General features: G+C 41.1%; 1 protein-coding gene across 5 annotated transcripts in view; it reads right to left on the bottom strand.

Annotated features, from left to right (window-relative positions):
- The window catches only part of nbeab (neurobeachin b), a 181,204-nt gene that overhangs the window by 76,279 nt on the left and 77,652 nt on the right, over positions 1 to 27,273 (bottom strand). For 2 of the 5 annotated variants that reach the window (XM_041046639.1, XM_041046641.1), the window contains exons 26-37: positions 26,945 to 27,125; positions 25,789 to 25,916; positions 25,390 to 25,497; positions 24,816 to 24,984; positions 22,531 to 22,969; positions 17,924 to 18,081; positions 16,323 to 16,446; positions 14,445 to 14,572; positions 10,505 to 10,566; positions 6,229 to 6,293; positions 4,054 to 4,162; positions 1,925 to 2,091 (exon numbers count right to left, since the gene is read on the bottom strand). In XM_041046639.1, coding sequence (XP_040902573.1) covers positions 1,925 to 2,091; positions 4,054 to 4,162; positions 6,229 to 6,293; positions 10,505 to 10,566; positions 14,445 to 14,572; positions 16,323 to 16,446; positions 17,924 to 18,081; positions 22,531 to 22,969; positions 24,816 to 24,984; positions 25,390 to 25,497; positions 25,789 to 25,916; positions 26,945 to 27,125 — 1,838 coding nt within the window. Of the gene's footprint in view, positions 1 to 1,924; positions 2,092 to 4,053; positions 4,163 to 6,228; positions 6,294 to 10,504; positions 10,572 to 14,443; positions 14,573 to 15,386; positions 15,507 to 16,322; positions 16,447 to 17,923; positions 18,082 to 22,530; positions 22,970 to 24,815; positions 24,985 to 25,389; positions 25,498 to 25,776; positions 25,917 to 26,944; positions 27,126 to 27,207; positions 27,216 to 27,273 lie in introns of all 5 variants that reach the window. The other 3 variants (XM_041046642.1, XM_041046638.1, XM_041046640.1) reach the window with 3 other exon arrangements.

Here is a 27,273-nt window from a genome sequence, read left to right as displayed (position 1 = left end):
CAGAACTTAGGAGTAAAAGGCAAAGCAATTTCTGGGCATGAGGGTGAAAACAAACATTAACAAGTCTCTCTCTCTCTCCCCCTCTCTTACACACACACACACACACACACTCTCACACACACGCACGCACACACACAGATATAACAGACAGCCACCTCAAAATGCTTGAGGGCTTTATATTTTACAAGAGCAGCATAAATGGGAAAGTTAATGTAGCATTGAATAAGACTAAGCTGTTGAACTGCAACACTGCCTTGAGCTTGTGAGCATATTGCATCATTTTTCTTCACCAGCAGGTTACCATTAAATTTGAATTTGTTGGAAGTTTTGTGGTATCATTTACAATGCACCCACGCTCAATAACCTTTTGTTTCAATGCAAATGCTATGCCTCTGAGAGGGGCTCCATAAATATTTGAACAAGAGCCCAGAATTCATTCCAGTAGATTTTGTCATGGGCTGCTAAGGTTTAGTCAGTTTTATGAAAATCTGTACTTGAGTACTGTAAACTTCTCAGTCGCAGACAAAATATTGCTATAATGCTAAACCCAATTTTTGTAAATGTTCTGTTTCTCTGCAGTAGTCCTGAAATTATTCACAACAAATTAATGGCCACAATGAATTATGCCTCTCTCTCTCTCTCTCTCTCTCTCTCTCTCTCTCTCTCTCTCTCTCTCTCTCTCTCTCTCTCTCTATATATATATATATATATATATATATACACACACACACACACACACACACACACACACAAACACACACACACACACACACACAAATACACCTGATATCATGAAGTAAATAGACATAATGCATAATCTTCCATGAATCCATGACAAAAGAAATCAAATGTGAAATCAAAGAAATCAAATCTGTCGATTTGGGCTGAAACTCTTTGAATGTCACTGCAAGTCAAAGACATAAAATACAGCCGTAAAAATTAATTAGACCAGCTAGAATATTTTTGACACTGGTAAACATGAGTTAAGATATGAAACAAACCCAGGTTCAGTGAACATGACTTAACATCTGCACTGTATTTTCAAAATTTAATAACAAAATGAAAGCTACTGTTTCAGCAAAAAGGCAAAATTTGTTTTGGCAAATCAACAGTGGTGGGTTGTGTGAAAGAGGCAGACTTTGTCTAAAGCCTCTTGCAGAATACAGCTCACAGTATAATTAACAAAAGCATCTGGATTAACATTTGTATGAATATTATTTTTATTTTTATTTTATTTCATTGTATCTAACCTACATCTAGAAAAGAACACAAAATAGTCCTAAAATAAGCCCCACTACAGCCTAAACTGCAAGCAGCACGTGAAGCTTCAATTGGTCTTCTATGCTGCTTGCATCTATGCTGTTACATCTGTTACAAAAGATAAATGGTCATATTTGCCACTCCCAGCACAAACAACACAAACAGTATGCTGTAACACTCCTGTTTGTCTAATATAACTAGCTCTTGATCTTTCAACTCCACCGTATCTGTGGGACCATGTGGATGAAGGTGAGAGGTGGGAGGCAGAGCAAGAGAGCCAGCGGTTATTTTAACAGGGCCCATGGGGAAGTCTGCAACTAACACCAGGTGCTGGGCTGTGTTACTGAGAGGGTCAATGAATGCCTGGACAACACTGCAGAAACACCCCAACCCCCTTCTTCCACCCCAGTATGCCGGACGACTGGCCAATCAGCTGTCCCCAGGGGATTAAGCCACTCCACACTGTAATTGCGTTTGCTGACCCGACCGCTGACCCTATCGGATCCTGGGAAAATGACATTAACTGGTGGTCCTATCCCATCACAGTTTTGTGAACAGGTAACTTTTGTCCCCTAGGTTACCTAACCTGGAGCAGCAATGGTTCAAGTTAAAGACCCATGTTGGTCTGAACCTGCTCTTCATATGTCGAAGTGTAAGGGCTTACCTCTGGGCCAGTGTCCCCCAGGCACCATGCTTGTTGGTGAGGATGTTGACAATTTTCTGCTTTAACTGATTGGCCGTCACATGGTCTCTGTGTTTAGCAGCACTGATCAGATGGTCACACATCTTCTCTTCTTCTTTTCTATCAGCAGCATATTGGGCACAGTTGGACTAATTTGAGATTTTGAAAAAGGAAAAAAGAAAAACATAGTGTGAACCTCATTGTATATTAATGCCTTTAGGTACAGTATCCACTGCCAAAAGTGATATCTGATATTGTACTAATAGCATTTGAGAATGTTTTACTTGAATAAAGCCACAATAATATATACCCTCTAATGGAGCATTTGTCACACTGAAGAATGTTATGGCTTCATTCAACACACTTGAGTGCATAAAGATATTAGTGGACAGCTGAGAGATATATTTCTGCTCCCTTGGAGGAGTGTAGTAAATCATGGCGAGTGCATGACGGCAGCCCATTCCCTTACTGCGGACAGCTGAGGCTCCCTGCTAGGAAGACGTGGATGGTGCTATTAGAGGCTAAGGGAAAATACTCTAATAGATCCACAAAGAATATCCACTGTCAGGGTTTACAAAGCTATATTGCCAATATATCAAGGAATATGTTATTGTGACCTGATAGGAATAGGGTAAAATGTAAATAGGCAGCAAAATGTACCATAAGATCACACTGCTTTGTGTAATTTGCAAAATAAATAAATAAACAGTAAAATATCAATTATACAAATACTGAGATATATCTAACTCAGAATGACAAAATGTGAAAAACTTGGTTTTAAATCAATTTCCAGAAGTGAGTGCAAATCCGTAAGTGTTCCAGGTGGCTAAAAGTAATCTGGAGGAGCGGATCTAACTCTAGATTGTCTTACTATCTTACCTGGGGGGATACCTTGCTAATATTGAAAATCTAATTTAGTAACAGAAGCTGGAAGTTAATCGAATTTCCTGCTTCAAATTTGAATTCTGTCAGATATTATACTTCAACATATTCTTCATAGGGCAGATAACTCAATCTCTGCTTGTCACCTTGCATTACCACGTGATGCTGTAACAAATATCAAACGTTATTTATCACTTTAAAGGATATGATGCTTCGCCCTGACACCAACTTAATTGTAAAAATGTCTTATCTGTGTCGTGAATCTTCAATCTTGGAGAGTGGGTAATAAAGTAACGTCAGACCCAGATGAAAAGTGTAGGCTGTCTGGAGTTGGCAGACAGAACGGATGGGGCCAGGTACACTTCCCCCTTCTCCTGACATTGCATATCTAGACGTCTCTTCCAGTTTATCTAGCAGGTCAAGGATCCTCAAGAACTGTATATCAAGCAGCTGTTTGAGGATGGCTGCTCTTCCCAGATAAGAAACTCATCACTCCTCACATGTACAAGCTGCTAACAGAGGTGGCGGAAGTGTGTGTGAAGGTTTGTGTGATTACACTGTGTGTGTGTGTGTGTGTGTGTGTGCGTGTGTGTGTGTGTGTGTCTTCTGATGTTCTACAATAACCAACCAACTATTTTAATACATTAAAATTTGTTTATATATTTTTAGATTTCTTTATATTTTGCTATCATCTCTCTCTAATCTGCTATTCTGCTGACTAGCTTACACAGGAAAGTACAAGGGCCATATTTTTCTTCTGTTACTTTCTATACAGACCACAACTCATTACATTTACAAATTGCTTAAACCTTGATAGCTTTTCCTTTCATGTCTGAAATATGATGCGGGTGGGCTAAATACAGACTCAGGAGGTTATCCCCTGAGTTGGTTGGCAAAAGCTCATTTCATAATCCTGAGTTAATATTGCTGGCATGTCCCTTTGCTACCAGTAATTAAAAACCTTCATTGGTTGGGTGATTGTAGGGGTGATGTGCTAGCCCTCATGAGGACACAGAGAGACACAGAGATTACTGAATGTGTATGGTTGAATGGCTGTTTTATACCAGCATGATTTCTTTACAGTTCATAAGAAGATTGTAAAAAAACATTTTCACAGGAAATGGTCAAAATTGAATTAGAAGAAGTAGTGATATACGTATCAGCAATTTGATTCTGTGCCCAACTTAACATTTAATTTCAGGTTCATTAAAAGATGGCACAATTTATACCTCAAACTCTGCGTGTTTGTGGACATCCTCTGCTCGCTGTCTGTTCAGGATGAATTCAGCCTCGTTGGCAACTCGAACTATGTGGTCCTTCATGGCATGGCAGAGCAACCTTCAACATTGCAGAGAAAGTTAAATGCAACAGACTCTGCACGTTGATAGTCATTATTTAGGACATATACAATTTTTATTTGCTAAAATCCATTGTAATGACACTACTAAGGAAGGAGCAGGGCTGAGGCAAATAAAGCTTGTCAGGATCGTGCAACATTCAGCTTGTTGAAAGAGCAGACTAGTAAATAGTATCATTTGTCTGTGTTACGTTGCAAGGCAGCAGGTCAGTGACAGATCCCTCTGTAGCATTAAGGAGGGAATGGAGTGTCATTAGAGCATTGAAGCCTGTCTGGCACATTCCTGATTGACTGAGCATCCCTTCCCACTGACCAGAACATCAACCCAGTGCCTGTATTGCTGACAAGTCTGGCCGTGGATAACTTCTCACATGGATGGCTGTAGAGGATCTGTGGTCTCTACCCACATTCACATTAAAATTCCAGTATCTTACCAGTATTATATAATAATTGAGAACACCCTGGCTATTGTGTGTAGATTACATGCCATTTTACACACCATTAGGCTAGCTTTATTTTAATTAAAGCGGCCCCTGTTCCTCTCCAGTGCTTGATACAGATTGTAATTTCCCTCCTGTCCCAAGGAGAGGCAGTAATCCCGAGGCTGCATTCATCAGCTGCTATTGCCTCTTTAACTGTTGACAAGCGTTCATTAATAGACAGACGTCCACTGTTCAAAGAGACGGGCTGGCAACGCCAAGCTTTGTTTTGAAACCAAGAATAGGATGAGAAAGCAAGCTGACAAGTGATATTTGGAAAAGTTTCTCTACCACACTTCTGCATTAGTATCCTGTCCATAGGAAACACGTAAAATCTGTGATCATGCCAGCTGTAAAGTCCTGAGAGTTCAGTGGCTACCAATTGTACATGTACTGTAAATTTAAACAGACAAGACAGACAAGAACACAAAAACAATTTCGAGACAGAGCCTCCAATCATCTCAAACCAGATTTGTAAAACTGGTTACAGTTTGTTTTGTCTATTATTAGACTGTGTTTCAAACCATTTTATATTGAGTGTCTCAAAGAACCATATATTTTGTCTTTGTCTTAAAACTAGTCCAGAATTATAAGGAGAAAATAATACTGCATGTATCCGTATGTACTGCATCAACATGGCCACCTTGGGCAGTTCTCTCATACAGTCATGCTAAAGAGGAGCATTGGTAATAATAAAGTGATGAGTTTGCTTTTAGTAATTTCAAGGTTTTATTTGTTTGTTGTCTGTTTGATGGCAGCTGGGCAATGAAGCAGCTGCATCATGAAACAGAGGAACAGCATACAACTACACGCTGTATGTGCTGTTGCACATTACAACAGAAACAGCGTCTGTGTCAGCCACGCCTTGTAAGGCAAAAAGATTTACCAGACTCCAGCTACCTCTATTTCTGTCTAGTTAAGCAGAGCAGGTGTGCAGAGACTTGAGTAAGACTGAGAAATTATGTATCTGTCACCAGCACCCTGGACAGCGCCTTGTGGCCCTCCTGGCTAAAACTCTTTGTTCCAGGGCCAGCGGGGGGACTCAGAGAAGCCTGACTGGGCTGAGACAAGAGCCTGGGCATAGAGAAGGCCTGGGCAGATGGGTCAGCAGATGGGCAAGGAGGCTGAGCTGCCCCTGATCTGCTCTACAGAAATCCCTGTCTCTGGCCACACCCAGAGACGAGAGGAAGAGGGAGGGAGACAGAAAGTGAAACACAGATGCTGGGATGTACAGTGAAACAGACACAGACAGAGGTATAAATGGGCAGATAATAATAGGGTTCAATAATAATAGAGTGCGCTCTAGTGTTGATGTTCTTAGTTCATTCAGTCACCACAGTCTTATTTACCTTTAGCCCCAACACAGCAGTCAACACGGCCAAGGGTTTACAGCTAATCTACACCCTGCCTCTTAATCCCACAACCCTTTTATGGTTGCCAGGCAGAAAACAAAAATAAGATAAAGATATTAATACAATAAACAATAATAAACTTATCACAGGGGATGAATAAACTACTGCTTGATTGCGTGATTTAAGCTTCTGTATTAAAGTGAATGGATACATTACCTTCCTTCGTTGATTAGCTCAATGAAAGCCAGGCCAGCATTCTTCTGAATGGAGTTCTGCCACTCCTGAAATGAAGTAGTTTGTGATCTGTTACTTACAGAAGCTCTGTGTTTTTTGTTTTGTTTTTTTCTGGTTTGCTTATGGTTTGCTGAAAGTTTTGAAGAAAACACAATAAAATGACATCCTTATAACTGATGTTAAATCTTTTTAAGAAAAAAAAATATCAGTATGGTCAAGTAACACACACATGCACAAAAAACAAAAAAAATCAGAGGCAGCAAAGCTAAAAGCAAACACTAATGAAAGCACTTTCTCTGCAAAGCACAAAAGTTAAAATAGCAGAGTATCAGTATCAAAATACCCTTTTGATCCAATATGCAACAAGATCTTTCAGAAATGCATGACAAGAATCGCATTTCACCATCCAAATTGCATATTTCAACTGTAATTTAGATTACATTTCATAGCTTGTAATTTAAGTAGGTAAAGAAAGCATTTAGTTCACATATCCTTTGTGAAAAAATGTGATGCTATAAAAAGCTGAAATCCTGCACCACATGTGTGACCATCCTTTCTTCCTCTGTGAAAAGATCTGTAAACACAGGAGAGATGTAATTGTGGGATGAAACTATATCCTCTCACTTAAATACAGCCATTTCCTCTGTCCCTTACAGTGACAGATTACTGAGCAGGCTCACTGAGCCCTGCAGTGTGTGCCTGGAAGAGATCCGAGCCCTGGGCCAGAGTGCCAGCACTTGCTGTCTCACAACATGCTCTGGAAATGATTAAAAAGCAGTTTGAGAGCGCGCCTTTCACTGTGGGAAATTCAGCTCTCCTGTACCCTCACTGAGGTGCAAATGGAAGGGAAAACAGTGAAGGCCACAGTTCAAAAGAGGAGGGAAAAACAGGGGAAAATGAAAGGAAAAGATTTCCAGACCTCGGCCTAGTTATATATTATTCACATATGCAAGGAGCCTCTAAATGTGACTATCCATTTAAAATTAATATTTAAATTAATATTATTGTCATTTCCAACAGATGGAATATATGGCAACATATAATCTATAGTAATAGATGAACAACAGTGATATATAATGCTTCTATGTCAGTGTCTGGGAAAGATAAGCAGCATTTGTTGTGTATAGTACCAGAATAACTGACATTGACATTATTATGTATGGGCATGTGTTTTTGTACACACTTGTCTTGCCTGACACATACCGGTTCATGCAAGAGTACACAGTCTGACCCTACGATGCGTTAAGTCAGAGAGATGGTGCTGACAAACTGCTGAGCATCTGGTCTCCAAATGTTCCCCATGACCCTCTTCCACTGCTACAGTATCTGCCTGGAATAAGCTGTTCTTGATTTGGATAGGGATCATGTACAGCCAGTCTTCTGAGGTTCCACTTGCACCACGCTCACGTGACAAAAATAAATACGGAAATCAAGGCAGATGTGACACTTGGGCAATGCCAGGAAAATCACAGCAGGTCAGTGAAGGTATAGCATGAACTAGTCAAATTTGCTATCTTGTCTGAGGTATGCTTGTTGACAGCTGAGATAGCACTTCAGAGACTCTTTTTTCTTGTCTTCTTTTTTTTTTTTTTTTGTTACTGGAGAGCAGAGCTCCCAGAGGAGGCTGCCTTTGATTGCAGAGATTTTAAAAAGTCGTCTGCTGCCCATTTGAAGGGAATTAGGCCTGACGTGCACCGCCTTAAAGAGATGTGATCCTTGATGTAAATGCAGACCATGACCAAAGTGAAGCACCTCTGGCCATCGGAAGTTTGTTTAGGAAGGTTGGATGGGATTTAAAGCTGCATTAATTGAGTTTTTAGCCTTTTGGGACCAGAACAGCACCACAACAAACTGAAAAATAGCCTTGACATACTGTTGCCCTATGTTTTGGTTCTAACTTGTACAGTTGCCTCCTTATCCAGCAGGAAGGACCAACATTAGCATTCTCTTAGTTATGTTTCAGGCAACCTAACAAATGTAAGTCTACTAGTCACTCACTCTTTATCTTAGGCTAAGTTTCCACAAATGCCCAAGAAAGACGACTTCCCAAGCTGCTTGCTTATACTGTTTGTTTACCTGAGCTTTTTTGCTGAAAACTACTGCCTGCTGTTGGATACAAAGAAACTGAAAAACGTCATAAATTTGAGCATAAAACCAAACAATTAACTAAAAGTGGCTCCGTAATGCTGAAGAGCTGGTGAATTCAACACAAGGGAATGTTGGACAGTCACTGATGATGATGATGATGTAGGTTCACTTGGAGAAATGGTACCAGTCTTGCATCTATCTTTGAAAAACCCACCACCTTTTTGTGGACCTCAAAACCCATAACTCTTATCCCAGAGAGCAGCTTGTTGGCCTTGAGAAAATTTTCTCTCCTCCCACTTTCATCTTCATGAAATTCAGCAGGGCACTAAGTATTTGTGGTGTTTCAATCCAACCTGTCAGTAAGCGGGAGCCTTTGCTTTTATCTGCTGTGCTTTGCTCTCTTATACTCTCCACATCTGGAGGCCTTCCATCACTAAATCTCTGTGGCTCCACTCTAGATCCCCCCCCTGTATGTTTAAGCTGTTACAAGAAACAGAGCTGCTTGACCTTTTCATTCAGCTGCCCAGGCTGAGGGGAGACACACAGTGTCTGCAGCCATGTCCAGCCACACAATGATTGCTGTGATTAGTATGCATAAATAAGAAAAGGCAGATCATTAGCACTAATTTATTCATAAAACTGACAGGTCACAAAACAGAGAGGGACTAAAGGTCAGCTAAGTGCCCTCCTTGCTGTCTTAAAACATTAATGTTGAAATATGTGAGGGATATGTTGAAGTTGGCATTTCATAGTGATGTCAGCCAAAGCTCACACTGTGTCTGAGAAGACTTGCCATGCTTTTTGAAAGAACTTGAGATACAGTATGTCACAAAGCAGCTCAGTATACATCAGCTTTGTCACCTAAAAGATGTAAAATGGAAGACACAGATTGACAGTTTCTGACAGTTCAGTGTTAGGACACAAGGCAATGGCTCATCTCTGTTTGAAACATTGCAGAAAGACACCAAGCTATATGGTCCAGTTTCAACGCCTCTCTGTCTGATCGATATCTCAGCCTGGGTTTCATCCCTAGAGCCCCTAATGGCAGGAACCTCTGGAGCCGCAGTAATGCTATCTGTGTAAAGGGGGGATGGACTCAGACCCTTAATAGCAAGCTGACGCTCTCGTCTGCAATAAATCCTAGAGCTGGAAAAAGCACCTTCCCACTGATACTCCACAGGCAGAAAAGCAGCACAAAAAGGAGTCCGTCAAAAACCTTCAAAAGCGCGACAATAACTCAGTGCTGGCTGCCCCATTTATGTACATTTTTTGGAGGAAAGACCCTGAATAATGGCCTCCATATAACAGAGGCTGAGCTCCCTGCTGAAGAAGGCTTCGAACTACGGATACCATGGAGCACACATAGTGGCAATTCACTTCCTCAAGGCTCTGGCCCTGTAGTCTGGATCCACAAAGAGGCACCAAGTAATGGCTTCCTTATGGGCTCCCAATGCAAGACTGATGGGCTGACAGAAGGTATGTTAAATATCTTCTCTTCTAACTGCTACATCGGGGCTTTGACCTTCTCTAAAACAAGGGCTTAACAAGAGATTCAGAGGGTCAGCTCAGAGGTGATCAGTCACGAGCAGCATTGCGCGAGGTGGGGCTCATTCTCTAAAGGAAGGTTGGGGATAAAGCTCTGGGGTGTAGTGAGAAAGTCACTGGATTCTCAGAGAGCTGTATAAGGCTGCATGTTGTCATTGGTTTGGACATCTTGCTTATGGAACATTTTACAAAAAGAATAATAAATAAAGCTAAATAATAAACAAAGCTCCAACAGAGATTAAATAACGTCTTCTATGATTTAAGACAGTGCCCTTACAATTTAACCACGGATTAACCCTAAATGTATACATTCACAAAATTGCTGCAGTTTTGACAGGATAAAGAGTCAATTTATTTGTGAGCATGTGTGTGAATTTAAAATAAATCTTTTAAAGAGTTATAGGAGTGGACTATCGCACTGACCATTTCCCAGTGTCTCAGTTTATATTCAGCAAGAGGTGAAACTAGCTCTTAACAGATCACCACATACTGACAGAAAATATGTCATTAAGACAAGTACAGTAGAGACAGACATATCACAAAAGGAAAAGAAGCAAGGATGGGACCTAAAGAAAAAGACAAAGAGAATCTGGAAAACAAAAGGAGGAGAGAGAAAAAAGCTCACCTGAGAACAAAGCAGCATGACAAGCTCCACCACTGAGGTGCTGGACTTCATACACACTAGACCTGTGGCAACAAAGCAGATGAACAGAATATATAAACCATATAGTTTAGTACACAATGTATCTGTGGCTATAGCTTAACATTTATGAGCAGTATGAGATAATACTTATATAAAATAAATACATAAATACTTAAATAAATACAGTGTATGGTACAGCACATGCATATAGTATGACACCTGGACAAAATTAATGTATATTGCATTTGGCATAAAATAAATTTTAGGCAAATCTGTGAGCCCCCTAAATTGTGCTCCCAATTTCCCTGTCAGAAAACTGCAAAAAAAAGTAATTTGAATCTGCACAGAGTAGATGTGTGCAGAACAGATGCACACATGTACATGTGAACACCCCCTCACTCTCTCTCTCTCTCTCTCTCTCTCTCTCACACACACCTTCTACCTTCGCACATGCACACAAACTCACAGAAGTGAACACAGACATTCACAGCTTCTTCCCTCATCTCCATTCTGTAGATGGTGAGCCGCAGAAGCAGACAAGTCTCTAATGAAACAAGGGCAGGTGTGAAAAGCTCATTTGCAGAAACAATGGCTACAACTGGTCTCGTATTCTGCACCTCCAGCTCCTTCTGTTGCACTTGGCAAGAACCATTAAGGTGTAGCCATTAGTAAAGGAAAGAAAGCCACTCTCCAGGACTCATTATAAGCTGGCAGGAGTAGAAGTCTGTGCCACACAGCTGCTATTGTCTAGTGTATGACAGTGTGTCAATCAGAGGGGAGAACAAAATATTTTTAATCTAAGATTTCAGTTAGCTTCAACTTACAAAAAGCATGAGTTGTGAACTATACGGTACAGCATCTAGAATATGAAATAATAGTATGCATTGTTTCCTGTTATCACAATAGCACCTTTCAGAAGGGAAAACTCTCTTCTCTCCTCACCATACAACTGAATGGAGATTGCAACAGTATCTGTAAATCTATATTGTGACCAGTTAAAAAAAACTCATACTTTAGTTATCTTGTGAATCCAACTCTAGTTTATTTATTCAGCCTTAGAGGTCAACCAGGCAGCATCCAGTGGGCATACTTTTGGTTGTGTGAATGCTGTAACATTGAATACAATTGAGGGATCTTTTGGTGGCTGCTTCTCTATCCATCTCTATTCATGAGCGTAGACTGTCTGGGGGAGCGTCTTGTAGATACTCTGAGAGGATGTGACCCTTCTCTTGTACACAGAGTGCCACAGCTGACCTCTTGTTATAGCAGTGACATCCTGAGCCATAAGTCAGTCCAGTCTGACACAGGAGTCAGGTGGCCAACTGACCCTGGCCTTGTGCTGGTAGACAAACTAAATGCATTCTATTTAAACATGGCCTGCCAGTCCTTTCCTGTAAACAGGGCAGGGTTAAGGCGCGGGTGAATGTGGCATTGTGGGGCAATGTGTCGGCATGCTGGGCTGCTCAGGGGACAGCAAGAAGCAGGCGGCAGGCATCACAACAGCAGCAGTGTGCACACACAGGCCTTGGCCACCAACTCCAAGTGTAAAGCTCAGGGTGCACTCAATATAATTGCCGCAGTGACCACATGTCTACAGGGGGGTGAAAGAATATCGTGAGGCAAAGGGGCACACGGGGCACAGGAGGGCTCGACCCCGGGCAATCTAAGGAGTGATGGATGGCTGGTAATTACTTGTAAATGGAGTGCCTTTGCACTGCAGCACAGTATTTCAACTGTGAGCCTGGGAAGGGCCAGGAAAAAAAGGAGAAAGAGAGGGGGGAAACAGAAAAAATAGGTTCAACCATCTGGACAAACAAGACCACAACTAAGACAGACTGGAGTGGCTCGACGAAGTTGAAGATTTAAAGTGCATGTGGTAAATCTATGCATTTGTTTTGTCTGATAAAACTGCTCTGATCCATGTCAGGGTACACTTTTCACAGACCCAGACAGGGTTAAACATGTCTGGTGAAGAGTGCTGAGGCCCGAGCTGTCTATCTACAACCTTGTTTGTGGGGTTACACTCTCAGCTCAGCTCTGGTTTGTCAGCTTAGTCAGTCTGCTGACAGACTTTGAGTGAAAGGGTAACAGACATATTCACACTTGTCAAGGCTATGCTACCTGATTTTTCATTCCTTTCCCCTGAGCTTAAGCGAGCAACATCAGCCACATGTGCATGGCATACCCATGTCCATTTACATATGTATATATGAATAGTGTATGTATGATATATAGAGGGAAAAGTGGCCATTTGTGTAACTTTACAGGCAGGAATGGAAATATTTTTTTAAAGCCATTAGCAACTTTAAATGTCCTTTTAATGACATGAGAATTAAATTTATCACTTGATGAATCCTTCTGACAGGATTGGCTTATATCAAATAAATAAGACCCTGCTGATGATTAATTTCAGATTTGGCGGCTTAATAATAAAAACAAGCTAAGCAAAAATAAACACTATGATATTAGCAATGGAAGAATTAAGCCATTTAAAGCAGAAGTATAAAAAAAGAATACAAATAAACTATGCTCTGGAAAGGGAACGTGTCAACTTCTTTCTGCAAGGGCTTTAATAAAGTCATAGAGTGCCTTCTTTCAGTCTGCTGTCATTCTCTGCATAGACCTCTGAAACTAATATCAGTTTAGTTCAAAGTTAAAAGAAGAGAATTTGGCAGTGAGAAAAAGTAGACATCACTTAGCTTTGTGCAAACTGCAAGTCGAGAGATTGGAGGCCACGCGTTCTGCACAGTGCACACGCAAGCAAATGCCTGGAGACACATGGTCTCACACACATACACACACACATGTGCATGCTGGTTGTGGTGGCAGTGTGTTTTTGTGAATACAAGCCAAAACAAGCCTGAGAAATAGAGTGGCAGTGCACACAGTTGCAGGCAGAGAGTCCCTGAGGTTAGGCACGGGTAGCACTGTGAAAGGCTGCCAACCTGGGGCCTGAGGAAGGTAGTGGGAGCCTTCACACAGCCACCAGGAAATAAGACTAGAGCCCAGAGTGGAGTGGAGCAGAGAGATCACACACTTCTGCAAACACTGAGCACAACCGAGCCAGTCAGACTAGCACTTTTAATATGTGCAATGTGACTGCTGTAATGCAGTTTAAAATAAAAATGTTCAAACTCTTATAGTGAAGACATTAATCCTGAAGGCTGTGTTATTGTGACAAAGAGAATCCAGTCAGTGCTGAAACATTCATGATTCCAGGTTTTACTTGCAGTGCCATATCATTATCATATTAACAAACTATTATATTATCTCTGGGACAATGTAGGACAATTCACTATGTGAGTAGATTTGGATTTGACTGTGCAGAAAAGCTGCTGGACAAAAAGAGTTCCACTGTTCTTCCAATATAAATAGAGCTAAAGTTTTCAGATTTTCCTACAATGGCAAACAGCTTGACAAAAATCACATCCCTGAAGTTCACTCTGAAATTGAAAAAAAAAAATGCAACCAAAAAAAAAGACAAAAATCCCCTTCTAACACAATGCAACAGGGTGAGATGGAAATGTGATCTTAGTTTTGAAAACATTAGCACTAAAAATATCTGGCAAGAGGCAAAGGCCACCAATTATTTCAACATTCATTTCAATATGACATTTGTTGTGAGTGCAAAACACTGATGTTTAAAAATACTACATCTAGAAATAATTCTGAATATGTGGAATGATTCATGAAGAAGATGAAATACACACACACCACAAGATGAATGAAAGGGAAAACAGATTTAATCAGACTTTGACAGACCCCCAGCTTGTTTGCAAAATAGTGACTCTCCTGTCAACACCGACTACTGTGTATGCATCCATCAATGAGTCAGCCAGTGGAGTTCACACGATAATAGGGTGATGTAGACAGGACTCCACACAGAGCTCTGAGAATAAAATACACTATTCAACATCTGTACCTTCTATGAGCAGCTCTTGACCATGGCTGCCCAGCAGGGTACGTGATAGAAAAGGTGCAAAGTCCACAAAGATCTCTCTCAGCAGGGGTGCCACCTTCTCCAAGGCCCTCTCAAGCTTTGTGGTGATGCTGTCAAGAGAACACATCACAGTAGAAGTCACGAAAGGAAATTAGACTCTGCAATTAGAGCAAAACTGTAAGGGGGATAATGTGCCCTTCCATCAAGGGGAAGGCATGAAAAGAACACTGAGATCCTCCCAGTTGACCCAGTGCACACAGCCAGACTGTCAGAGTCCTGGAGGGTGCAGAGGGTAACCAACACATTTGAGTGGATGCAAACCAGGTCAGATATCCATGAGATTATGATTGCTATTACTGGGGATGTCAATAAGAGATTTTTTGTTGTTAAACGCAATGTGAACACATAGCTTTTTTATTTCAAAGAGGATTTCTCACCAGTTTGTTTGCATTCTTTGTTGTGACATGTAACCAGACTTGCACATGGGATCACAGCTGCTCAACACTGCAGAGGGAAGTTCCTTATCTTCTACACACTCAGTACATGCTGCTGCCTGACATTATCTATGAACCTCAGAGAAACTGTGAGCTGGAGTCATGCAGCCATACACCTCAGACTGCATACAGGCAGAGATACGACTCAAGCTGCAACATACAGTATCTCTGTCGTGTTCTTATGTGTACACACACAGATACTACACAACATGAGGAGAGCTGAAGCTTGTTTTCCCAGCTAAGATGGGCAGAAAGCAGCAGGATAGAGAAAAACAGAGAGAGGAGGGGGCGAAAGGTTTGGTTTAAGTTTTGTATCAATGTGTACTGTAATTTGCCTTCCAGCACCCTGGGAAAACACAGCAGAGGGATGACAGACTCGCATAAAAAATAGGGTGCAGGGGGTCTACGTGGCTAACATAAATGTTCTTGCCTAAGACACTGGCCTGCACCTCTGGAGGCTGCCTGTAATCCTGTCAGGGAGCTAAAGGGTTTGAGCTCTGGAGGTGTCAGTCCCTGTCGTAGTGGACACTGGTCCACTTCACAAAAGGCACTGAAATAGAGAGAAAAAAGAAACCACAGGCAGAACTTGCTTCAAGTTGTTTTGTAACCTAGGGGTTGGGTTCATGAACTGATTATAAGACTATAATGGTAAAATATATAATGATAATCATATTTGTTAGTTCCGCAGACTGGAGCAGGCAGTACAGTTTGGATGTTTTTTCCTCATCTAAAACATAAGTTAGGCATTAGCAGGGTCTGTAGCAAAACAGTACTATCACTGGCTTCACAGTTACGTTAAGTCATGTCAGTTATTGCTGCCATGGCAACTGACTCTCTGTTATTCTAGCAGAACATACAGAGGCAAAGAGAAAGAGAGGAGGAGAGAGAGACTCTGGAGAAAGGCCTGAGCTCTCAACAGTCAGCGGGAGAGCAGGACTAAGGACATCTGTCACAAACTGTTAGGGCAAGTGAGATAGATGATTCAAGGTCACAACAAGATATACACAAAGAAATACACAAAGGTACATAAAGAATTTGCCCAAACTTTATCATAGTCTTTTTTATATATATTTTTTGTTTTTGTTTTATCTGTGGTATTTTGTTTTGAATTCATAGTGAAATTTCAAATCAAACGAAGCATTATACATTAAAGGATGAGCTGCAGATATTCTACAATAGCTATCCATCAATCAAGGAAAGGTAAACAGAGAAAAAAAATACAGAGAAAAAATATCAAAAAATTATTCTGAAAGATAAGCTTCACACACAACTTTAAAAAGAAAGAGAGGGAGGGAGAGAGAGAGAGAGAGAGAGAGAGAGAGAGAGAGAGAGAGAGAGAGAGAGAGAGAGAGAGAGAGAGATGTACCTCATGTTTTCTGCTGTGTCTTCAGGCATTGGGGCCACCGTCTGCACAGCAGGCAGATTTTTACTGGTGGCTCCATTTACAAAACTGGAGGATGAGGAGGCAGAGGGGGCCGCATCAGTGGCTCCTGAAGGGAAGACCAGCAGAGGCATGCAATATTAGTGCTGCACAAAAATAATTATGTATGTTTTTAAATATCTTTAATAATTTTACAGGCTGTGAGGATTCACTTTTAGGAAATTGAAACACATTTAAAGTATGCTGTGTTCATATTACAGCATTTAGGTTGTCAAGGAATGAATTCAATACTGAATCTTAAAAAAAAAATAAAAACATAAAATATGCTGCCTGAAATTCCATTTCACTGTCACATTTACAGATTGAAAATTCAAGTAATAGCACACAGACTCAAATAATTGAAGAAGAAGAAGAAGATGTAGGACTTTATAAAAACCAGCCACAATCTGGCTCCTGACCGTAGACTGTAGCAGTCAGCACAAATTTCAACCAAGTCAAACAAACGGAAACACAGTAAATGTGTCAAATCACGCACCAAATCTTTAACAGAATCCAAGTACACTAAGCTGGGTGTTCAAACTGGTGCCAGAACCAGCATATGGGATTATTTTGCTTACTAAGGTGACAAAGATGAAGAATCAACTGACATCTCAAAACAACATCCGTATCAAATCTACATACATACATTCAAAGCCAAAATTAGGGTATCATGACAACAGTAACTGGAAGGTGAGCATAGAGTCACATCTTCCTGGTGGCATACGCCCAAGTATAAAACCATTATCACTGTCCTTGTGAGAGGTTAAAACCAGAGTAAGTGAGATCATGGGGTCTGGATGACGGGCTGTGGCTTTAGCTGAAAGCACACTTTGACTTGGATACATTTCTGACATTCCTGCAGAGGAACTTGGAGACGAGAGGGAGAGTTTTTTTTTAATAGAGCACATTAAAAAGGTGTTGGAACTCCTAATGGTTCTTGGTGTTAAGTGGGTCCTTTCAGAGGCCCTGACCAGGCGGAGTCCTGAGGTGGAACCAGCTCAATGCAGCAGAGCCCCAGGAGAAGCAGAGAGGGGAAGTGAGAGCAAGGGGAGGGAGAGGGGTATGTAGTGAATCAGAAAGGCAACATAGATCACACAGGAAAGTTGTATGTACAAATTAATTTTCTGTCTTAAAAAGCGTTTAACTTTATAATTCAGGGAGATTAAAATGGAGTTTGATTTTTTTTATTTTGGTTGAATCAGAAGGAATCCTAGTAGTTGAAGGATAGAAGGTTTTATTTGCTTGTGCACAGAGCTGCTGCAAACACTGAAAGGAAGGTAAAGAGGGCCATCTAGTGGTGACAACAACCTGCACAAGCATGCAGGATCACATGATCCAGTACAGGGAAAACACTTAATTTCTATTTTTGGAATGGCATCAATGAAAGAAATACAAAACTGGGTCGTTTAGATGAACAGTAATCACTCAAATTAAGCACTCTCATATTGCTCTAAAGTAGTATTGTTTGGAAATTAACCACATTACCAGGGCTGACCATGATATTTTAGCTGTGTTAGTATATTCCAGTAACCTTGTGCATGACCTACCCGTGGTGTTGATCATGCTTTTGGGTGTCACAGAGGCAGCAGCAAAGATGTTGGGGGTGCTGCCAGCTGTCAGCCCTGCAGAGGTGCTGCTGCTGCTTCCCACTGTGTTAACTGCTAGGCTGCCAGGGGAGATTTTCTTCACAGGCACCACAACACTCCTACAGGGCACATCCAGACACACATACAATATGAACAGACAATAAAATGGATAATCATGAGCAGTTAAAATATTAAAAACAGAATTTCAACAGGAACATTGTAAGATGGTACTACTGCAGAGTAAACAATAAATTCCAAATGAATGCAAAAATTAAGATGTAAAAGCTGAAGGTTGGAGGTTGTGGGTTTATGTCTTCTGTTTAGAAACTTTCTTCCCTGCCAAAGTCCCATGGCAACTACAGATGGTGACTATAGTGGGATAGCTTTATAGAATTATTCATATATTTATGTCCTTGATATAATAATCTAAAAAAAAGTTTGCTGGGACAGAGCTCTGGGTGTAACACACTTTTTCAGTTTTGTCAGAAGGTTATAGTTGAGCCGACTAATAGAGAGCTGCAAATTGGCCGGATACCAGGGGTTATGATCAAATTAACAAGCTGAAAAAGTTGTCAGTTTAAAACAATGAAACCAGTATCTGGAGCAGAAGCTTTTCAATCCTGTTCTGGGGACAGAAAATATAGGATTTCCTTGACTTTCAACGTGGCCGGCAACTTCCTAATCCTCCTATCCTGCCCTTCTATCTGAAATACCCCAGACTATAGAGGATGAAATAAAATTTATTCACATGATATAGAAGCTCTGTGGCCCTGCTAGCATGAGCATGCCCAGACATTAGTCAGGACATTCAGAAAGGTAAACATCCTGACCTGTAACTCCATCATTTAGCATAACACGTGCAATGCAAGAACACACACACATGCACACAAAGAGGCTAAAGTAAATAAACTTGAGGGCAAGAGGCCAGCCAGCCAGCTACAACACTTTCCCTTACATCTGCTTTTGCTACTACTGGCCCTTTGCCGCCCTCTGCTCTGTTCGGAAAAGCTACAGACATCCTTGACCCTCATGAGAGACTTTCCCAAAGCAACCTGGCAGTTGTTACTCACACATTTGCATAGCTACCATCTGTGTTCAAATTGACAGAACTACAACTCACTGACTATGAGATTTGAGACCTTTATATTTGGCATTTGCTCTGTACACACAAAGAGCAGCATCTGGGTGTGACAGAGATGACATGTAGAGCGTAGACATACTGGCCTACATAATCCTAAAGAGATCACTTTTTTCAAGAAAGACACACAAAAAATATGGCACCAAATAACTGAACATTCAGAATAAACTATGAATAAATAAGGCAAGAAGGAACCTAAAAATAACAGTGGTTTCCCATTTATTTATAGAAGCTTCTGTACAAAACATCACATGGTGCTAAAAGCAAAGGGGACAGAGCTCATGAATGAAACATGTAAAGAAAAGCTTGTGGAGGCTTGAGATGAAAGTTACACTTGTGACCTCATGTAACAGCACAGGAAAGCACAAACACACCACTAACCCACCAGACTTCTGTTCACATGCAGTCTGATTGGCTGAGGGTTAAAGATGATGCAGTGAACTTGGCCCTGCAAGAGCTCTCTGACAGGAAAGAGAAGGAAAGCTTGTCCTTATCAGGTCTGCAGTTGGCCTTTGGGTTTGTGAGGGTGCCAGATAATGTCTCGTCCAATCCCCTGCAGTTACTCTGGGTGACACAGGCCAGGCCTTTGCTCTGTCACGAGCTAAGCCTGCTGTCATCTGAAGAAAATCCCCAGAAATGCTCCCTCAACAAAACAACACAGACTTTTACTGTTTTATGATGCTATTATATATCCACAGTCCATCTCTTAGATGAAGTAAAACATGCTGGACTCTATGGGAAACAAACCTAACTGGGCCTCGATGTATTTCAGGCTTTTCTGTAATTTATCTAACATCCTTTTTTACTGTATAACTGATTTCTCAAAAAATGATCAAAGCTATTGTGTTGTATGTAAGAGATAAAATAGCTCTGCAGCTTCTTTCCATGAATAAAATACAAAAAAAGGTGAGTATCTTACACATTAAGAGATAGACTGTTGCCTCGTTAACAGCCATTTCACATACAAGTCCAAAAACAGTAGTTAAAAAAATATTTGAAATTTAGCAGATCAAAATCAACTCAATCACGAAGAACATGAGAGAGGAGAAAAACTTGAAAGCTCACTGAAATATTAATATCTCCAGAGATATAGCTGTGCTCTGAACAACACTGATGACAAGTATCATTTATTTAGTAGATCTCTGTGCTGCTCTCCTCAGTGAAATCTCATTGACAGGTATCAGAATATCACTAGTGCGTTCTGATTGTAGGAACTGGGTGTGGATTTAATTTTGCTTTCCAGCAGAAACCTGCCACTTTTTTGGCATAGCTGGGACGTTATACTGGATCTACAGGATGTTGATAAAACATGAACCTCTTTCAATGAATAATTCATAAGCTGAGCGCTCATGAATCATGTATAGATTATCTAGCGCATATTTTATTAATAGGATTGTCTTAATTGAGTTGCAGAGAATAAAGCAAGGATTAATCTTGGAATGAATATTAATGTGGTCTGCAGCTGTGGGAGATGACTGCGGTGTAAAGTATAACCAAAGAAATGTTTCCTTTATAAATCCAACAGACGGAATCTAATCTAATAGTGCTTTATTCAGGAAGATAAGGATAGATACGGGGGAATGTGCTTACATTCCGCTCGCAAATTCAATTAAAACCAATTATCATTGCTCTCCATCATGGGAAAAATCAAATATGTAAGGACAAACAATATCTCACAGAGCTAATTTGGATACTTTTTGGGAAGGAGAGGGGGAAAAGGGAGGGAGTTAAGTATTACTGAAGTATTCCTGTACTGTATTCCCATCTGCTCTAATGGAAATCTGGATATCAAGCAATTTAAACCCCTCCTCTATGAAAGTCTCTGGTAGAGGGGCCTCTACCATGGCTGCCCCTGTGAACTCCACTTTAAGCCATTTTTTCCCTCCTTCTCTTTTTTGATGTTGTCACTCCCAATCAATTGCTGCCCTCGCAGACAAATGAAAGGCCTGTCCATGGCTGGCAGCTCATTTCACTGGCAGGTGGCAAACAATTAGACGCAGCAAATAGAAGATGGAGGGGGAGTGACATGAAAAGCATGAGACAAAGTTGTATATGTGGTCAGGAGGGTTTGTGTGAAAGCATTTCAAAAATAATACACTTCGCCATGGCGACTCATTTCAGGCTGCCAGTTCCCATTACGGGTGTGAGCGGTGAGGGTGACAGGGCTGGCCGTGGTGTGGCGTGAGGCTGCTTCTGTTTAATCTGTCATCAACGCCCTGGAGACCCCCACCCTCTCAGCCGTCCTCTCTCCACATACTCCTCCATCTTCTCCCCTATTCATCAGGCTCACCTTAGCCCAGCTCAGCAGCATGCATGCACTAAATAGAAGGGAGGCTCCATTGTTCCTCCTGACTCACTGTGTCCTCTGCCTTCTGTCTGGGGTCTGGCAGTGACTACACATACACCACACACGAAAATTTGGTGAAAACCAAATCAGCAGTGTCCAGAGGACAGGAGGATTTTTTTTTTTTTTTTTTTTTTTTTTGTCTGTGCTAAACCAGCTCTCAGAAAAATTACGATTTTCGAAACTTTGTCAACCCTAGGGGACTGCGATCAGGAGGGAGCTGAAGCTTTAAGTCCATGCAGGAGCAGGTATGTAAACTCTCAAATCCAGATAGATTACTGTGTGGGTTTATCTAATCCTGGAATGTAAATAAACCGCAGCCAATACCACAGTGCTTCAGAGACCTTTTCAAACACAGGAATTCCTTGCCATGGGGAATGAGTATAATACAAGTGGTCTGAAATGAATAAAGCGTCCCATGCTACTTGGAAACCATTAGTGGCATACTGGTTGACTAAGATAAACCCAGAGGATTAACATTAGCATTCTGTGGTTGTTTGAGTGATAGTGTCCATGTACGCACGCACGCACACACACACATCTTTTATAGCATGAAATGTTTGGTATCTATCCCAAGAGAGATATCAACCTCAAAGAATGATAGAGTCAAACATATGACAGGTTACTGCTGATCTTGTTTTATATCATCCTGGTTTGTTTTTGGCTTTAACAAAGTTTACTTTACATAAGAACAATACAAAACCTGAAAGTTTTAGCTCCTTACTGTAACTACAAATCTTGTATGCTAGATATTTAAGGTAGTTTTTCTATTGTTTCAGGAAAACAGTTGGTTTCCAATAATTTCTGTGAGGTATGAAAATCTATTAGCTGTCTTTTGAGCTCTGCAGTCCATCACAGTCAACATCAAGTCTGCTTTTTTGTCAGTCTCATTATCATTGCGTTTTAATGCCATGCTTTACCCAGGAAGGATAATGTGACTTTGATAAAAGTCGACCCAGCCTAAATGTTCACTGTGATGTATTTGACAAGGAAATATGATAACTGATTTTTGATACTGTTGCAAAATACTTACTGTTGCAAAATAGCTTTTGTTTTGTTTTGTTTACAAAAATGACACTTTCTCACCTGTCAAAGGAGTGAAACTGCATAGGCAGCATGGCATGGGCCTGGGCTTTGGCAGCAGGGTCTGGGTAGGCCACAGGCTCCAGACCAGCCTCCATTCCCTCCACTGGAGCTGCCACCAAGCTCTTCAGAATCTCTTTAACACTGATGCCCTTGTTGGGCTGGCTAATGCTGGTGATTGAGGAGGGCTGTTTCTGCACCTCCACGCTGGGCGATTCAGACAGACTCTCCTGGGATTTCTTCACCTCTGAGGACAATGTAGGTATCTGCTCGCTCATGGTGTCCGGCCCTCCAGCGCTGTGGTCTAGGTCAGACCCGTTAAGGACGCTGGCTACCTGCTCCTCTCCAATCCCAGAGTCTGTGTGGGGAAGAGAACTCTCCATGTGGAGGCTTTCTGAATGCCCAAGATGGTCCTTACTGCTGTCAAATGCTAGAGGTGTTTCTGTGGAACACACACATATTCACACATAAAAAACAGGTAGCCACTATAGTTAGCCACATAAACATGTATGTATAATACTAAATACATTATATGATAAAATAATAGTGTAAACTATTGATTACAATTTTCCATGTTCTGTGATCGCCTGATCATGTAGTCAAAAAGAAGAAGAATAAACAAGCTTCCAGACTCTAAAGTGATGTTTCAAACTGCATTTTCTGTTTTATTAAAAGTCTCAAAACCTAAAGTTATCAAATTAACGATGATGTGAAACAAATTCTCACATTTGAGAAGTCGGAACCATCTAATGTTTGGCGCTTTTACTGAATAAATGAGTTCAGCGATTTAAATAGAATCATAAATGATCATGTTTCTGTTGCTCCCTATGCTATATTCATCAACATATTTACTGTATGTTCATATACAGTATATTATATAATTAGTCTTCCTATATACCTACATCAGTGCCAGTGACTAAAACTGCATTCCAAGGCAAGCTATACATTCCTAGCCAAAGAGTAAATTTAGCATGTGCAGGAAGAGCCCTGTGCCAGCACAGCTTCTTAGATCTCTCTCCAGAAGCTCTGATCCTCTGGTGAGATTATCTCTCTGTTATTCTTTTTCTGTGCTAATAAAACATGAATCTTTTTCTTCAGCTTCCTCCTGCCTAAAGCCTTGGGACACACATCAATTGAAATGCGGCTCTCTTATTCTAGTACATAATATACTGTACACTGTGCTTTACTATTTACATAGGCTGCTGAATGTGAACCAGAAACTTAAGTCTGTATCATCCTGTCTCTTCTTACACTGAAAATCCATTGTCTATACAGAGATCAACTTGACCCAATAAAATGTTTGTCCATTCTGCCATCAGCCTTCACAGGTGCCTTTCTAGTTTGAGTTGGTTCATCCTGACCCAGTGGTTACCTAGATGCAAGGCTGGACATATTAATATTCATCACATGCCCCCTAACGAGGTCAGCAGGGCCTGATTTAGCCAGCGAGTCGTCTAGCTTCCTGGTCCATCAGACAATCGTCTGCCACATGCCGTCTGGAAAATTCCCCCATTTTCTGGTGAAATTTATGAAGGCGGCAGTGTGCCTCTCTCCTCCCAGCAACCTCTATGATCCCATTCTCCTCTGGTGGATTGCTTGCCTAATGGGCACTGACAGATGGGGCCGAAAATAGCAAGCCTGGCTCCACTGCCCCAAAAACCCACAGTAGTTAGCAAGCATGCTGCTGATGCTTTCCTATTTCTTAACTTCTCACTGCTCATCTCCTCTTTCTTCATTTTGTGTGTTACCACCTCTTCAGATTACACTTTCATATTTCCTTTGGCCTCTCTCCTCTTTCTCTTGTTTCTTTTATTCACTTCACCTTTTGTCTGAATGGAAGTTGATAAAGTATGCTCACTCGAGCATCTCATAAAAGCAAGCTGGCAGTGAAGCAGACATTATGTTAAACCTTTGTAGGCAGCCACTGATTTCCTTTCATGTGACTTAATGCATGATTTATGACTTGAGGCATATACTACCTTTCATTTCAGGGAGAACGATGATGCCTATTCAAGTTCATAACTACCATCTCCTGCCCCAGTCTCTGTTTGCTTCCACATTTAATTCTGTGCAGTGCAATTAGCAGAGCTCATGAATAAATCATAGGTGAGCCAGTGGAGTGCAGACTGGGTATCCCTGCTATTTTACTGAATGAGCTCTCAGCTAAAGCTGGCAGCAGTGTATCAGAGAGGACCAAGGACACTTAACATTCATTTCTATCAGCACAAGCTAAGATTAGTGAGCAGGAAGAATGGATGTAAGAAAGGTAGGGCACAGCTGTCAAACACCTGTGCTGGTTGGTGAGTTGATCTCCTGACGCATGCTGCGGCCTGACTGGCTGCTTATCCTTGCTGTCTCACGTTGGGGCTCCAGGATGTCACGGTACTTGGAGACCATGAGGACAGAGATGAAGTACACCACAGCTAAAGCCAGGAACTGGGCTTGCTTACTGTCATCCTGTGGAGAAGAATCACAATATGGTAATGCAACTCCCTATTCAGAAGATCTCATTTCACATAATCTCCTGCTGTTGCCTGAAATGGTTCTCTCACAGCAAGACCATGCATAGACCATGAAAACACTTTCAGAGTAATGCCATTTTTCTATAACATATTTCTAATACTTGCTTTGAAATATATCCACTCAATTTTTTTGCAGTTGTGTTCAACAGACAGAAGCTCAGTTGACAAGGACAGCTTTGGAGTTTCACCTGTTGATTGAAGGGTGTTACACTGCACACTTTTTTAATCTGCCAAAAAATGAATCCTATTTTCATCCTCTCTACCTACAGCCAAGTCTTTGTGACAAGCACATGCACCTTCATACACATACACAGATGCAAACACATAGACCTGCACTCACCACATCACGAAACACCACAGCGCGCAGACGATTAATGTCCACATCCTGCAGAAGGCGATCAGGGTCCTTGATGGGAGACAGGTTACTAGGGACAATCTCTATGGCTGTCTAAAGCAGAGAGATAACACAATATGACACGCTACTCTATTCAGTCAAAGCTCAGATGAACAAGTTTTTGCTATTACTTTTCTTTTTATATAATTTTAAGGATTTGAAAACACACAAATGTGGATTTAAAAAAATCTGCCAACATTTGTAGGTCAGAACACAAATATAGACTTAGTGTTATCGGGTATCATAGCATAAGCACAAGGCAAAGTGTTCTTACAGTAAAATGCACTGTATAGATAAAATTTTTACAAGGAACACAGAAACTAAGATTTTGACATCACATCCTACCTTGCTGGAAGTCACAGCATTTAGCAGGATTTCCTGAGTCTTGTTGTTATTGGGAACGGAAGACTTATTTCCCCTGTCTCTGTGTCTCTGCCTGCACTCCAGACAGTTCCTAACAGCCACACAACACACTGAATGCACACAGACACGCACGCACGCACACACACACACACACACACACACACACACACACACAAATAGGCTCTCATTTCAAAGTTAAATGGAAATTAACTGTTGATAACATGCATGACCTCTTTAAAACTAATCAGTTATCTATGATGACTATTTGTTCCAGGCCGCTGGAACAGAGACTGGGAGTAAAATCAGCAGCCACACTGATTTCACACTGAGGCCAGTGATGAAAAATTGTATGTTTGCAACAAGGACACTGTGAAGTCTGAAGGCTATTTCCCATCCCCCTGAGCACAACTTGGAGTCAACAATTCAACTAGCACAGGCTCACGCACACATATCCACAGGCGCAAACAAACAGAGACATAGACACACTCATGCACACAGACAAAAAGAGACACAAATACATAGTTTCTATGACTGCTTTAAGGTGGCAAATAATTCTATTAAAACAACTGAATTTTGAATTTTATGGTTAATTCAATAAAAATCACATTTTAGCAATTCTGAATTTAGCAGTTACACACTTTGCATTCAAATGTAATTCATCAAATCTCTATTGTGTACACAGGCAGTGAAAAACACAAGGGCAGAGAAGACCTCATGGAGTCCTATGAGACAAACCAATGACACAAAAGGCTACTATTTGCAAAGAGTACCTGATTGCACTGCAAATTATTCTCTCTCCTTGTTATGAATTCCAGAATGATGATCCTGTCATTTTTTCACTGCTGGAAACTGCAGCAAAGCCCTGCGTATTCTCCAATTCAGTATACAATTAGCAAAGGACTTAATTAATTAGCTTTGCTGATCAAACAGAGGCTTTTCAGGGATTAGAGGAATTATTAGTGTGTGTGAAGAGAATACTGTCATGGCACTTTCTAGCTCATCAATTTCCCAGTCTAACTGGCAAAAGATGCATTTTACCTCCCAAAACCCCAAATAAAGCTACTGTGAATGGTTCAATCCCCCACTGCACTGACTGACATTCACATCCACAGCAGCAGATATTCAATCATGATCTTACCAAGTCTGAGGCACTGACGCATCAGACCACCAGAGGACATATTCTTCTCAGCTTCAATCTCACTGAAGTTGAGGGAGCTTGAGAACACCAACACGTCTACCATAACCATGAGACGGGACAGGAAAGTGATGGCGGTCTCAGAGGACATGCCCTGTGTTGCCTCGATATTGTCCAAGTCCGTCTTGCACAAACAAAAAGGACATCAGTTGCATAACAACAAAATTGCACACGTACAATGTCTTCTCTTCCACATTCTGTTCTACTGTTGTGGCTAAATGTCATAATTGTAATATAAACATGCAATAAAATATGGAAGGTTGTATAAACAC

This window comes from Toxotes jaculatrix, chromosome 9, assembly GCF_017976425.1.
Source record: "Toxotes jaculatrix isolate fToxJac2 chromosome 9, fToxJac2.pri, whole genome shotgun sequence".
Lineage (NCBI taxonomy): Eukaryota > Metazoa > Chordata > Actinopteri > Toxotidae > Toxotes > Toxotes jaculatrix.
Note: the sequence above shows the minus strand (reverse complement) of the source record. Positions and strands in the feature narration are given on the sequence as shown.